General features: G+C 59.9%; 2 protein-coding genes across 13 annotated transcripts in view; one reads left to right on the plus strand and one right to left on the minus strand.

Annotated features, from left to right (window-relative positions):
- Positions 1–7,291, plus strand: part of MYO7B (myosin VIIB) — a 79,600-nt gene extending 72,309 nt beyond the window's left edge. For 3 of the 5 annotated variants that reach the window (XM_032843206.1, XM_032843208.1, XM_032843209.1), the window contains 13 exons: positions 258–388; positions 660–817; positions 1,004–1,157; positions 1,619–1,774; positions 2,685–2,790; positions 3,901–4,014; positions 4,308–4,395; positions 4,975–5,081; positions 5,577–5,762; positions 6,052–6,168; positions 6,339–6,422; positions 6,633–6,752; positions 7,133–7,291. In XM_032843206.1, coding sequence (XP_032699097.1) covers positions 258–388; positions 660–817; positions 1,004–1,157; positions 1,619–1,774; positions 2,685–2,790; positions 3,901–4,014; positions 4,308–4,395; positions 4,975–5,081; positions 5,577–5,762; positions 6,052–6,168; positions 6,339–6,422; positions 6,633–6,752; positions 7,133–7,234 — 1,623 coding nt within the window. In that variant the 3' untranslated portion in view covers positions 7,235–7,291. Of the gene's footprint in view, positions 1–257; positions 389–659; positions 818–1,003; positions 1,158–1,618; positions 1,775–2,684; positions 2,791–3,900; positions 4,015–4,307; positions 4,396–4,974; positions 5,082–5,576; positions 5,763–6,051; positions 6,169–6,338; positions 6,423–6,632; positions 6,753–7,132 lie in introns of those variants that run through there. The other 2 variants (XM_032843207.1, XR_004380909.1) reach the window with 2 other exon arrangements.
- Positions 7,292–8,174: 883 nt separating this feature from the next.
- Positions 8,175–14,537, minus strand: part of LIMS2 (LIM zinc finger domain containing 2) — a 36,746-nt gene continuing 30,383 nt past the window's right edge. For all 8 annotated transcript variants that reach the window (XM_032843215.1, XM_032843213.1, XM_032843212.1 and 5 more), the window contains 6 exons: positions 12,551–12,700; positions 11,747–11,897; positions 10,702–10,794; positions 10,107–10,155; positions 9,892–9,967; positions 8,175–9,290 (listed from right to left, as the gene is read on the minus strand). In XM_032843215.1, the coding sequence (XP_032699106.1) occupies positions 9,143–9,290; positions 9,892–9,967; positions 10,107–10,155; positions 10,702–10,794; positions 11,747–11,897; positions 12,551–12,700 (667 nt within the window). In that variant the 3' untranslated portion in view covers positions 8,175–9,142. The remainder of the gene's footprint in view (positions 9,291–9,891; positions 9,968–10,106; positions 10,156–10,701; positions 10,795–11,746; positions 11,898–12,550; positions 12,701–14,537) is intronic.

Raw genomic sequence — 14,537 nt, forward strand, 5'->3', positions numbered from 1 at the left:
AGGCAGCATCCAGTGAGAAGTGGCCCTGAGGGGTGCCCTGGGCAAGGGGACCCTCATGGGTCTGAGCAGCCCTCCTAAGGAAAAGGAACGGGTCAGAGACATTGAGTCACTGGTTATGGGTCACACAGAAGGTGACACGGGAGGACCTGTGCAGCCCTATGGTCAGCCCCTCCCATGCCCTGGAGCAACCGGGTCAGGAAGGAGCCCGTGGGGAGAGCCGTGTTGGCAGTGGGACCCACGGGCCTGTATCTCCACAGAGCTTGCTGGCCATGTCACCAGAGAAGCGGAAGATGGCAGCCCAGGAGGGACGGCCCACAGAGCCGCTGCCTGAGGAGCAGCCCAAGGACAAGCCACACACCCTGGAGGAGTTCTCCTACGAGTTTTTTAGGTGCCCACTCAGGCCCCCAGCAGGCCCTGCCAGCCCTTCTGTGATCCCTGAGGGTTATAGGGAGGCCATGGAGGGAGGTACTGTGTCCACCTGGCCTCCCGGGGAAAGGGAACCCTCTGACCCTCCCATAGCTACCCCGGGAGGGCAAGGGGAGTGAGCCTGGGTCTCTCCCCCAACAGTGCACACACGGTAGGCGGGTGGGGAGAGGAAGAAGAAGCATGGACAAAGAGGGCTTGAGAAGGGCCTCACAGAAGCCTCCATTCCCGGACAGGGCTCCAGAAAAGGAGACAGTCAGCAGGGCCATGTTCCCCCTGGCCCGGACCCGGGGCCACCTCTGGGCCCACTCATCTGAGCCACTGCGGCAGCCTCTGCTCAAGCATGTCCATGCCAATGCTGAGCTCCGGGACCTCGCCTGTCAGATCTTCATCGATATCCTTCCCCAGCCAGCCTGGCCCAGCTCTGTGCTGGCCCCATGGCTGCCCTATGAAGGGCACCAGCCCCATGGAGCGCAGGGCCGAGGCAGCGTGCAACTTGGGGGCGGGTCAAGAGCCAATGTGGGGTCAGGGTTGGTGGTGATAGGCAGCCATGCTGGCACATTCTCCTTGACAGCAGCACCTATCCTCAGGTACATGGGGGACTACCCTTCACGACAGGCCTGGACCTCTGTGGAGCTCACCGACCAGATCTTCTCGTCGGCCCTCCAGGACTCAGCCCTGCAGGATGAGGTCTACTGCCAGATCCTGAAGCAGCTGACACACAACACCAAGAGGTCTGCTGGGGATGGGGCAGGGCCAGAGGGCACCAGGCTCCCTGCCCAGGCCCCTTCATTCTTCACCCTAGCCTCCAGGGCTTGTGCCCAGTGTTCAGCTCATGGGGGCTCCCCAGCCTGCTCAGGTGCTGACAGCGGCTGTGGGAAGGCGGGGACCTTCTTCCGTCCCTCTGACCTCTTGGGGGTGGTGAAAGCAGGGAGGGAAATGGACCTGCCCTTGTCCCTACCTTCTCGCACCCTTTTTCCTATGTTCTGGGCACACTATGGGCTCTTTCAACTCCAGTGCACTCCTCCCTGAAATGGGCATAATGGTACCCCTCCCCATTTTATGCGTGTAAAACCTTTTTGAGGCAGCAGGTCACTGGGCAGCAGGCTTCCTTGTCCCCATCTCCACAAGGTGCCTAGCTGGCCCGGGCCTCTAACAGGACCCTTTCTGGGCTGATGGGAGCTGCCACCCCCAGGTACAGCGAGGAGCGGGGCTGGCAGCTGCTGTGGCTCTGCACTGGCCTCTTCCCACCTGGCAAGGCACTGCTGCCCCACACTCAGAAGTTCATCGACACACGGAGGAAGAAGCTGTTGGCCCCTGACTGCAGCCGCCGCCTCCAGAGGATCCTGAGGTGAGCCTGCCTATTCCCATACACCCAGAAGCGTCTGCATGTGGGTGCTGACCCATCTTGCCCTTCCAGAGCTCATGGTCCAGTGGGGACACCTGTCAGTGGAGCCAGATTCTGTGTCTTCTCCCGAAGCTGGTGTCTGTTTAAGGAAGCAGGACCAGGCTCCCAGCAAGCTGGGCAGAAGCTGGAAAGGGAGGCTCTAAAGGTCTCAGAGAGGCCTGGATGGTCAGTAGGGGCGGCTGGCAGACTCGGTCTTAGCCGTATCCCTACCCCAGTGGCTGCCTGTCCAAGGACAGAGGGAACAACAGCCTGGAGGCCACCGTATGATCTTGGTGCCCCAAACCACCATCATCCCACCCAGCCAGGCAAGAGTGACCAAGATCTGAGGCCAGTCCCTGCCAATCCTTGTGGCCAGCCCTCCCACCGTGGGGCACTTCTCCCTTGGGTCTGCCTTGATTCTCATCCGCACCACCTGCCCTATCTGGCTCGGCCTCCTGTGGCTGTGGAAGAGTAAGGATTGGCCGTGGTCATGGAGGGGGAGGTGGGTGCCCTCAGAGAAGGTCCTCAGAGAAGGTGCGGGGGTCCTTGACTCCTACCTAATGCCCCTGCTGTGTGAGAATGAGAACCCAACTCTTGCTGGCCACCAGTGCCCCACCCAGGAAGCTCTGGTCAGCCCGGGGCCCCTTCCCCTTGCCACCTCCTCAGAATAGGGGGGCACCTGGGAGGTGAGTCCAGGCTGGCTCTGGGCCTGGTGCTGAGCTCCCCAGGCAGGGGCAGCCCCTGAGTACTACACCCTCCAGTGGGGGTGCAGAGTTACTTGTTTGTGTCTGGCACAAGGTTTAGCTTGGAGGGGGTAGCTGGGGCCTGGGCTGGGGGTAGCAGGGGGGGCATGCTCAGCCCTGTACTGCTCTAGGACGGGGCCCCGGAAGCAGCCCCCACACCCAGTGGAGGTAGAGGCCATGGAGCAGAACATCTCCCGCATCTGCCACAAGATCTACTTCCCCAACGACACAAGTGAGGTGAGCCCCGCCCCGCCTGAGGGATTGGCCTCCCAGGCTCCCCGCCTGCAGCCCCCCACCCCCGCAAAGCCCCTCTGCAGCGTGGTTACCCACGGAGAGCCAAAACAAGCAGACTGACATTGTTTTCAGAGTTAGAGGGAGCCTCCCACCCTCTCAGTCTCCTACCTGGACCATCAGAGGTTAACTGAGTGCCCCCCCCACCCTCAGGGGCTCAAGGCCAGCACAGGGAGTGGCCACCCCCGAGGCCTAGGGTGGTGGGAAGTCCTGAAGGGGCAGTATTTCCCACCACCCTAGGCCTCGGGGGTGGCCACGAGGAAGCCACAAGGGTGGTCAATGAAGCTGAGTCCCAGGGCATGGGACCCCTACGGGCTTCTGACCCTGCCCTGGGGCATGGGAGCAGAGGTACTGCCACTAGGGGCACCTGTGGGCAGAGCCCTTGTTGGCTGCTGGGGATGATAAAGGACAGGTGGGAGGGGAAACATGAGGCCCCGGCCTGCAGAGAGGCCCCCAGCCACGTGGCAGCAGTGAAGAGCAGAGGGGCGGAGGACCGTGCTCCCTTGAAGTGTTTCCCAGAGCAGTGTGGCTTCTGCAGTCTTGGAGACTATGGGTCCCACAGGGGAAGTTCCCACAGTCTGTCCACAGGGCTCTCAAAGCAAGTTCCAAAGGCCAGGCCTCCTGGGCCCCCAAGACTGTGACCTCTGATCGAACAACGTAAGCATCTGGTTAGTTTTCTACAAGGGAAGGCTTCTCCTTCTCAGGCTACAGCATGTCTAGCCAATCTTTTTTTTTTTTCCTTTTTTTTTTTTTTTAAAGATTTATTTACTTAGAGAGAGCTCATGTGTTAGCACACAGGAGCAGGGGTGGGGCAGAGAAACAGGGAGAGGGAGAGAGAATGTCAAGCAGACTCCCTGCTGAGCACAGAGTCCACATGGGGCTCAATCTCAGGACCCTGAGATCATGACCTGAGCGGCCATCACAAGGTGGACGCTCAGCGAGTGAGCCACCGAGGCGCCGCTCCCACCAGTCTTAAGAAGAAGAGTACCAGTCTGTGCATGGTGGTCCCAGGCTGAGCCTTGTCCTGAGACGAGCACACACTGCTTCTTCGCCCAGATGCTGGAGGTGGGCACCAATACCCGGGTGCGGGACGTATGCCAGAGCGTCGCCACCAGGCTCCAGCTGGCCTCCTGGGAAGGCTGCAGCCTCTTCATCAAGATCGCAGACAAGGTGCGCTCAACTGGCCAGGCTGGGGTGGCGGGAAGGGTGGATGGGTGTCTGATGTATGGGGCGTTCTCCCCTGCGTACTGGGCCAGGTCCCTCACTATACACAGGCTGTCAGGATGAAGGGAGGTGGGCTTATGGAGGAGCACAGTGTGGGAGCAAGTGAGAGCCAGCTCTGAGCAGCGCTTAGCCTCCCCAGCCATAGATGGGCTGACCAGACCCAGGCCTTTAGCGCCTCCAGGGGTGGGCTCTCCCCTGGCAGCTCTTCTACCCTCTCCCTTCCTCCCCACCCACCCCAGGTCATCAGCCAGAAGGAGGGAGACTTCTTCTTTGACTCCTTGCGGCAAGTGTCTGATTGGGTGAAGAAAAACAAGCCCCAAAAAGAAGGTAAGGGGATCAGGGTGGGGACAAAGGAGGGATGTGGTTGGGATGGAGGGGTCCGGGGGAAAGGACAGTCTGCCTCCCGGGGCCAGGGACAGAATGTTCCCCTGGCACTTCTTGCATGGCCCCTGCCCATTCATTCATTCATTCATTCCCCTTTAAATCCCCTGGGTCACGGGTATGGCTACAGCTGGGGCCAAGCGGGCAGGGGAAGGGCATGGTGTCAGGCCTAGAACAGATGGCTGGGCTACAAGGTGATGAAGGCTTTGTGGGGGCCTGACCCCCACAGAGAGGTCCAGGAAGATCCCTGGAGAGGGTGGCTTCTGCACTACTCTTGAGGGATGAGAAAGAGTCGGGGCTCAGGGAGGAAGAGGGGATGAGGCTTTTCAGCAGAAGAGGCGTCAGGAGCAACCACAGCAGCGATGGCAGGGGTGTGGGGGGAGACTCAGGATACACGTGCTGCAGGCCATGTGCTCCCAGGAGGTGGGCGGGAATGCCCTGGCCACTAGAGGGGGTGGGAAGTACAGGTCCAGGAGTCTGCTGGGCCACAGGACAACCTTGGCACTCACTGCCCGCCCTGCCCAGGGGCCCCCGTGACGCTCCCCTACCAGGTGTACTTCATGCGGAAACTGTGGCTCAGCGTGACCCCAGGGAAGGACACAAATGCAGACACTATACTTCATTACCACCAGGTACCCGGGCAGGCTCCCTCCTGGTGGGTGTTTGGGCACACCATCACTTCACCCACACCTGCCTTGAGAGATGGTAGAGGAGACAGCAGGCCAGCTGCGGCTTTGCTCTGGGTCACCTAGCCTCTCCAGGGGCTTCTGGAGGCCCTTGAGGCCCCATGTGGTGGGTGGGCTGAGCTCCTGAGGGTTCCACAGCCAGGAGCAGAGGGACAGCAGCCTTTGGGGACACTGACTGTACCAGCCCCTGCAGAGTAATTGTTGGGAGGGGGAGGGACAGAGGGTCCCAACTACATAAGGGTAGGGCAGGCCACCACCTCCATGGTGAGATGTCAGGGAGCCGTGCCCTGACTTGATGGCCACTGCCCCTGCCAGAAACCCTCCCTGAGGGCTTAAGGTTTTGCTGGCTCTGTCTCCTGGCTGTCCCCAGAGCTAATACTTCTGCCACCTGAGCATGAAGGGTTTGGGCAGCAGCCTAAAGCCAACATGTCCATCACTCAGGAGCTGCCCAAGTACCTTCGTGGGTTCCACAAGTGTTCGCGGGAGGATGCCATCCACCTGGCCGGCCTCATCTACAAGGCCCAGTTTAATAACGACCGGTCGCAGCTGGCTAGTATCCCCAAGATCCTGCGGGATCTTGTGCCTGAGAACCTCACACGCCTCATGTCATCCGAGGAATGGAGAAAGGTCCTTGATGGGGCTGGGGAGGGGACCCTGGGGTACATGGGCACCGGGCCCCGCTTGGGCGAGATGAGCACCTTCTGGGCATGGAGGGTAGGCTGGGTCTATGATTGTCACCCCTTCCCCATGCTGTCCACAGCACTCCAGAGATGGGTTCCCTCTGTGCAGAGGACACATTTGACTCTAAGTGCCCTCCAGGCTGGCTGCAAGCACACGGGCGCTGCTCAGGACAGGGACCTTGGGGACCCTGTGTGGACGGCCTGCTCAGGCCCTCACTGGCCCTTACCTCCCCTAGAACATCCTTCTGGCCTATGACAAACACAAGGACAAGACAGTAGAGGAGGCCAAAGTGGCCTTCCTCCAGCGGATCTGCCGGTGGCCCACATTTGGATCTGCCTTCTTTGAAGTGAAGGTAAGCCTCACCCAGCTCTGGCCCCAGCAGCCTGAGCTCCTCCTTAAACACACATCTAGGGGTGGGCCTGGCCAGCTGGTTTGGAAGGAGCATGTGTGCACATGTGTGCCTCAGGGAAGTGGCCCCCTGGCCTCCTTGGCTGACTGTGACCACTGTGCCCTCCTCCCCAGCAAACCTCGGAGACCTCGTACCCAGACATCATCCTCATCGCCATCAACCGGCACGGAGTTCTGCTTATCCACCCCAAGACCAAGGTAGAAGCAGGGCCCCAGCAGGGCCCCAGCAGGGCTGGGGAAGCTGCCAGGGTCCCACACCCCTGCACAGGTGGTACCCCCCTGCCCTTCTATGCCCACTCTCATGACCCATGGACTCTGGAGGACCCCAGAGCAGCAGCTCAGGCTCAGAGTCCCTAGGCCCCCTGTGCTGGAGCTGGGTCCTACCCACCCTGCCCACTCTGCCCTCAGGAACTGCTCACCACCTACCCCTTCACCAAGATCTCCAGCTGGAGCAGTGGCAGCACCTACTTCCACATGGCACTGGGAAGCCTGGCCCGGGGTAGCCGCTTGCTATGTGAGACCTCTCTGGTGAGTCCCAGCCCTGGGTGCCTTCTGGTCCCTTTCCCCAACCCAGACACACAGGACACGGAGGCACCAGGGAGTACATTTCCCCAAACCTGGCCCCAGACTGCCACCAGGCAAGTGGCTTACACTGAGGGCCTGACGTCCTGTGCCCAGGGTGGGCTAGGCCAGGCTGGGCCAGCAGAGCCAGGAAGGAGGACCTGTAAGAAAAAGCCTGGGACTGTCATCCAGGGACCGTGGTGGCAAGGTCTGGTGTGGGTCCCCCTGTGGTCCTGGGCCGCTCTGAGGAAGGAGGAGGACTATGTTCTCAGCAGTGTGTCCTTGAGGCAGAAGCAGGGTACCACCATGGCCCCTCACAGCCTCCAACCCCACCCTTCCCTGTCCAGGGCTACAAAATGGATGACCTGCTGACCTCGTATGTGCAGCAGCTCCTGAGCACCATGAACAAGCAGCAGGGCTCTCAGGCCCCAGCCCAGGCCGATCCTTAGCACCGGGAGCTGGTGTGTCCACTCACTTACCCTTACCCTGGTGGCACTTCCCAAAGGCCCTTTGGAAAGGTGGCCCTTTCCAAAGGCCCAGGGCCTGCCCTCTGCAGGCAGCTTTTCATGCTGCCCTCTCCCCAGAACATACCCCCACAACCCTCAGCATACCAGGTAGGCCTCCTTTCCTGAGGGGCTGACCATGGAGGACAAAGTGCGGAGCCCAGTGCGGAGCCCGGAATGTCAGGCCTCCAGGTTGATGGGTGGATGGTTGAAAGGACTCCCCCAAGAATGTAAAATAAAAATTCCTGAAGCACTGTGCAATGTGCTAGAGAAGCGGGCAGGTGGGCAGGAGACCTAGGAGGCACTGGCCGGCAAAAATCTCTTCCAAAGAAAGCAAAAAGCATGGTGACTCCTCTGAGGGATACCTGGAGGACAACTCCATTCTCAGGGAATGACTTCATTGATCTCTCCCCCTCCCTTTGTCTGCCTTCCCCCTCCCTCCTGCCTCTTCCCTCAGGCCCCTTGGCACACCTTTCTCCTTCCCCCACAGGGCCCTAGGGCATATAACTGCTGTGGGAGGGCCTGGTGGGGGTGCAGGCCAGGCCTCCCTCTCTGGCTGCTGGCTTCCCACGAAGGCCAGCCTGTGCCCAGGTGGGAGCAGAGCTGGACGCAGGGCCTTAGTGGCCTGGGTTCATCCCCACCATGCTGACAGGCACCATCCTACCCATCTTCCCCAACTGGCCAGGCTTCATGGACTGAGGGTTTCCAGCTGGACTGGTCTCCAAAGCCTGAGGGCAACAAGAGCTGGGTCCTAATTGGACATTTCTCTCACCTGTCCTATTTGGTGTCCATCTCTCTAAGCATTCCACAACCCCAAAGCAGTTGCCCACAGGGGCTGCCTTACCTCCTCACTCTCACGACAGAAACCACACAGGCCAAGTGGTCATGTAAATAAGCCTTCATTCGTTATGCAAGCACCAGGTCCTGTGCTGGCCACGGAGGAAGTGTGGTCCCTGGAGGTTCGGAGTGAGCCACCCACCCAACCCCACTACCTTCTAGCCCCTGGCCGGCTGCACCCAGAGGATCAGCATGTGCCCTTGTGGGGGGAGGAGGGCACAGGAAGCCCGAGCTGCTACGGGGACCACAGAGGAGCTTGGGGGAACCAGAGTGGCCCGTGGCCCAGACTGGATTTCAGGAAGGAGGCCTCCTGAGTGATGATGGGAGGGGGTCCGTATCCCCGCTGATGATTTGTGGGGTGCGGTGGCAGTTTATGCACAAGGATCCTACATGGTTGAGTGTGTGTGTGTCCAAGGGTCAAAGGTGGTTCCCCAGAGGCCCCCATCTGCATGGCCAGGGTCACGGGGCTGGAGCAGGTGCCTGGCTGTGGCCTCCCCAGAGCCATGTGTGCACAGTGGGACCACTCTGGGTGGAGGCTGGCCAAGCTCCCATAGAAGGATGTGAGCTGCCAGGTGCCCCTGCAGGAATGGGACAGGTCAGGATGAGCAGGGCCCCACAGCCAGGTGACCCCAGGCCCTGATTCACTCATATCCCTGCAGGACTTGACCTAAGGCTGTGGGCACAGGCCTGTCACAGGCTCCAGGGCCCTGTTCTGCCCCATGCCTACATAAAAGAAAAGTGAGGAGCCCATGGCAAGAGAGAAAAGAGAGGCCTGGGGAGGAGGTGGAGATGAGGAATTAGGGGCCAAAAGAGTGGGTGGTGAGCCAAGAGAGCAGGGGAAGGAGATGGGGGAGGGAGAGAAGGGAATGAGAAGCATACTGGAGGGAAGGAGGGGAGGAGGGGAGGAAGGAGGGGGAGGCCACAGACAAGGAGCAGAGATGAGGACTGGAGGCAGCAAAGGGAAGGGGGCACCAGCAGGAAGGGGGAGATGAAGGTGGAGGGCAGGCAGGAGGCCGCTCAGGCGGAGTTGAGGCCCACCGACTTGGGGGGGGCCTTGCGGGCAGCCAGCTCTGACAGCTTCTTCAGCCGCTTCTTCAGCTCCAGTGGGAACTTCTCATAGCATCTCTTACACACAGGCTTCATGTCAAACTCCACAAACTTGTTCCTGGGGAAGAGGTCCAGCAGTCAGGAGAGCCCCAGGCCCCACCAACTCAGCCCACAGCAGTCCAGGTCCCTGGGTGAGCTTCTGGCCAGGGGTCACAGTAGACAAGGAAACAGGCCTCCAGGCCTCCTTTCCCTCTCAGGAGATTCTGATACTCCAGAACCATCCACGACTCCCTACTGTCCTCAGAAACCTGGATTCCCCTTCACCTCACAGATCCACCCCTTCTGCACCTCCTGTGGTTCATGGAGGAGCCAGCGGTCTGACTCCTTTGCCTTTGAACATGCTGTTCCCTGAGTCGGAATGCCCTTCCCTCCTCAGAGCCCTGTGTCTTTGCTGGTGTGTTGGAGGCTCACATCGTTCCCCCTCTCACCCTGCCCAAGGGGCCCCTCAATCTGCCTCCATAGGCTGGGGTTGCCCCTTGCTGCCACTGCACCCCCAGGGCCTGACCACAGCAGGCATCCAGGGAAAGCCTGATGAAGAAACCAGGGGAGGCACTCTCAAATCGGAGCCCCCACGACAGGCTCCAGAAGGAGGCCGATGCTGGGCAGGTCCCACTCCGCCAACCCTGCCCTGGCACCCCCAGGAGGCTAGCACCACTTACTTCAGGGTGAGCTTGCTGTTGCAGGTGGAACAGGAGAAGCAATTCACGCACCACGCCTTGTTGAGGGCCGACACCACTGTGGGGGCAGGGGCGAGCAGGCTGAGCAGGCCCAGGCTGGCTCAGGACCAGCTGGGCCTGCAGCTGCAGGACCAACATGCCAGAGGGAGAGCAGGCACGTGCAGGGGGGAGGGGGCACAGGGACAGAGGAGCCTTACCATCACCCTCAATCACATGGCTGCAGTTATAGCAGACGTCCCCAAAGAGCTGTAAAGAGAGCAGGTGTCAAACTTGTGGCAGGCAGTCATGCCCCAGCTCGGGGCCAAGGCTGACACCTGGCCCCCATGCCACCCCAAACAGCTGCTCTCAGGCATCCTCCCAAGACTCCTGGGCCCTTCCTGCCAGGGTGGCCCCATTGCTCCTGCTGGTGTCCATGAGAAGGCTGGGCCAGGGCCATACTCCCAACTTCTGGACCACAGCCACTGGGCAGCTCTGCCAGACTGGCAGGAGAGAGAAGGATGGCAGCACAGGTCACCCCCATGAGCCCAGGACCTCACAGAGCCCTCTCATTCACTTCCCATGGCAGGTCTGGGTCAGTGTCTCAAATGACACTGAGCACACAGCCCAGCCTCCACACCCACCGAGGGCTCTGGAGGGGCTGCCCTCATCCTCTCCTGCCCAGATGGGTGCATGCAGCGTTCCAGGCGCTCACACCACATCACCTCCCTGAGGGCTCCCCACAGCCCCACAGCTGCTGTCCACACCTGGGCCTCCGCAGGCCCCACCCATCCACCCTCTGCTCCCGGGCCCTACCTGGTTGTAGTGGGTCTCACAGTAGGCCAGACCCTTCTTCTCATAGTGCCGGTGCCCTAGGAACGGCTTCTCACACTTGGCGCAGACGAAGTGCTGAGAGGACAGGGGGGAAGTCAGGGCAGCTTAAGGTTGGAGCAGCCACCCTGGGAGACAGGGGCCCATGGGATGGAGTGCCTCAGTGGGCTCCCCACTGGGCAGTGGGATCGATATCACCATGGACCTCCCATGAGTGAGCAGGCCCCACTCTTTCCCCAATGCACAGTGACACGCATTGCCATCCTCTCCAGGGCTGCCCCCCAGGCCACCAAACTCCGCCCAAGTTGTCAGGCATTGGTGAGGTGCCTGGGGCGTGGTGGGACCTCCCCACGGGGGCTCCTCTGTTATACGCAGGGTGCTTCCCCGGAAGACCGCATGTGTCTGCCTCCCATGGGCATCCCCTGCAGGACCCGGGTCATTGAGCAGCATCTTCGAGTTCCTGTGGTGTGTGGGGATTCGCCCTCCTCACAGGGGGCTGGGAACCAGGACAGGGCCTGCATCAGAACCTTTTCAAAGAGGCCACCCAAGACAGCTTCTGGGACACAGACCTAGCCAGGGCATCAGGGAACAGAAGCCTCCCTTCCAGCTAGTATCTGTAAGACCGTGAGAGCCCGTAGAGGTGAATGCTCCAGGTGACCCAGGCAGAGACACCCGAGGAGCTAAGCCAGCAGGTGTGCCCAGCTTCCATGTCTCTCTGCGGCCGGACACAGCCAGTTCTGCCAACCATAACCCCACGGGGTGTCTTGAGCAGACTGTCCCTGAGGTTCTCTCTAGAAGGCCAAGAGGGGGAGGAAAGTAGGTGGGCACAGCTGCCTGACCGTGGTCTGTGCACTCAGGTCTCCTGTCTCCCAAGGTAGGCCAGGCATGAGAAGGGGCAGCATCAAAGAGGAGGGTCCCTGCTGGGAGCAAGCCCCATGGCCTGGGGGTGGGAGCGTGGAAGGGCTGCAGGGCCAGACTCCACACATAACAGTGAGCCTGGGGCACCCCCCGACCTCCTGGCCTTGCTCACCTCCACGTGCCACTGCTTGCCCAGCGCGTTGACCACACGGCCCTCGATGGGCCGACGACAGGCCCCACAGATGGGGACACCCATCTTGTCATGGCACGGCAGGCAGTAGAGCTCGCCCTTCAGCTCTCGGGCTTCTGCAGTCAGCTCCTTCCTGGGAGACAGAGCAGAGCCGCAGGTGACATCGCTGCCCCACTGCAGGGCCCGCCCTGGCACTGGTGGGTCCCACCAGCCCCTCCAGCCCCAGGGAGCAGCTTCCAGAGAGGACCCACTCTGGTCCAAAACAGTGCCCAGGGCGGGCAGCTCTTTGATCTCTGGTCTCTTCAGGGACTTCCTGTGCCCCAGACAGGCCCCAGGGCACAAGATTCCCGCACGGGCCTCGCAGAAGGCAGTCTGTGTTGTGCATTGTTGGGCCCTCTGAGAAGCAGATCTGTTCTCGGCCCCTCCGCACCAGACTGGGTGTCTGGGGCAGGGATGAGGGAATCCTCCACAGCTTCTTTCCTTTCTCCTCCCCTCTCCAACACCAGCACCAACCCCTCCTCCTTGTCCTGGCCCTCTAAGCCTTTGATTCCTTCCTCCCAGCTTCCAGGGGCCCAGCCCTCCCTCACCCTGTGTCCAGCGGGACTTCATGCAAGGGGCTCCCTGAATGGGGCCCCGGAGGGAGCCGTTTCCTGCAGCGATGCCCTCTATGTCTGCCCCTCACCTTTCTCCGACTGGTCCACCCCTCCTGTCCCCTCACTGCCCTGGGTGGGGGTCCTGCCCACCTCACCACCTGCCCCTGGCACAGGAACTCCACTGTGGACGTACCCGCAGTGGGTGCAGCTGAAGTGGTCCGCGTGGTAGGCATCATTCTTGAACATAAGGGGCTGCTCATCAATGACCAGATGGCACCGCTGACAGACATACTTTCCCAGACCCTTGGCCTTCTCCCGGTTGTGGCAAGGCCGGCACAGGTGCCTGTGGGAAGTGAGGCAAGTGTTAGGGGCCAACTGCCCACTCCCCCTCTCCTCCCCACATAGCATGGTTCACCTCCTGGGAGAATAGGCCCCTGGGCTCCCGCCTGCAGCTTTAACAGTACCCATAAGCCTCAAGAGGCTCAGCCAGTGGTCCAGAAAGGCAAACTAACTAATCCTGCGGCCATGAAGCCTACAGCCGTGCCCTCACCAAAAAGGACTCTGGCACTGGAAAACAAAAATACACCAGAATATTGGTGTTTGCCGACTTTGGATGGTAGAGCAAATGTGATCGTTTTCTTCTCCCCACTTTTTCTGAGCCTAGGACATTGTATGGAATAGCATAGACATTTCATTGCCATTTGCTGCAGATAAAATTTTATTTTCAAATATCTTTGAACGTGGGTGTGTAACTGAATCGTGACTGTTAGCTTGAAAACCCTGCTGTGCTCAGCAGAAGACCACGGAGGGCCAGGTCCATCTGGCCTGCACAACCCCTTCCTTTGGGGTCTGTCAGACAAAGAGGGACCCGTATTTCTACAGGCTTTCTGTCTCCAAAGACAAGCACAGCTGTGTCAGACAGAGGCCCCCAAACCCAGGAACTATCATTACAGAGTCTTTTTTGTAAAGAACTCAGAGTAATTTCTGATGCTACTCCTTGCACTGGGCAACAGCTGTGATCTCTACTGAGAGAGAAATCAACATGGTTTCTGTTTCCTTGTGCCTCAAAGGTGGAGGGAATTTAGATTCAGGGTCCCCAACCAAAGATGTACAAAGGCCCCAATCCATTACTCCCATCCCCCACCTGCCGCCCCAGTCTGTAAGCCTTCTTGATGCATCCGGGCCCTCCCTTCCTGTCTTCCCAGGCACCCATCGACAGGGAGGTTTTCTACCCCTCAGCAGCCTCCACAGGGACCTGACACCCACAGTCAGCCTCTTTTACGGGCAGATCAAGGACTCTAGTTAAGAGATTAACTCTCAGACTCAGGATCCTCCAACCAGGTGTGATGGGCAGATCCTAGACACCAGGAAGGCCAACTGACTATCCATGGCCTTGACCCCAATGTCTGCCACCTCACTGGGGTCTGGACTCCCACAGTACAACACTGCTGTCTGCTTGCCTTGTCTGTGTTTTATCTCCCTGGTGGGTGGGAAGGCCAAGGGGCCCAAATGAGTGCCCGGTAGCCACTTGCTGACAGGCTCCAGGCTGTGCCCAATCAGGTTAGCAGCTCAGGCTGAGTCTCCAGTACATGAGTGAATGAATGATTGTAGAAGACAGGAAGGGAGAAACAGTGGGTACCATCTCCCATGACAGTACAGCCAGACCAGTACTGGAAGCCGGCCCCCTCACCAGGGCCCCGACTCCACCTACCCATGGGATACAAATGTGGCCTGTCGCTGCAGTCTTCATCTCCCTGACTAAGGTTTTGCCCCCTCGGTCCCCAGATCCCTGTCCCCACCTCCTCCCCCAGACCCCCAGACCCTCTGCCACAGCAGGTCTGAGCAGAGATGCTCCCCCAGCCACCAGACTACCGTGGCTCACGCTCTCCACACCACACCTGCCACCAGCTTGTGCCTCTGTCACAGACACAGCATTTATGCCCTACGACCCCAATCCCAATTTTGGTAACTACTATTAGCGTTATGACATCACTAAAGCCATACAGAATAACTTCTGTTCCAAAGCTATAGAAATTAGCCCAACCCCCCACAATTCTGCTGCAACAATCATGCCCTCACAGCTACTGTGAGCAATCACCCAACAACAGAAGAAGCCAGACACCCTCGCGTCAAATGGATGTGAGCTAGTCCTTCCGGACCTCCACGTGAGGCAGCATAGA

This window comes from Lontra canadensis, unplaced genomic scaffold (genome assembly GCF_010015895.1).
Source record: "Lontra canadensis isolate GAN:19392208 unplaced genomic scaffold, GSC_riverotter_1.0 scaffold136, whole genome shotgun sequence".
Classification (NCBI taxonomy): domain Eukaryota; kingdom Metazoa; phylum Chordata; class Mammalia; order Carnivora; family Mustelidae; genus Lontra; species Lontra canadensis.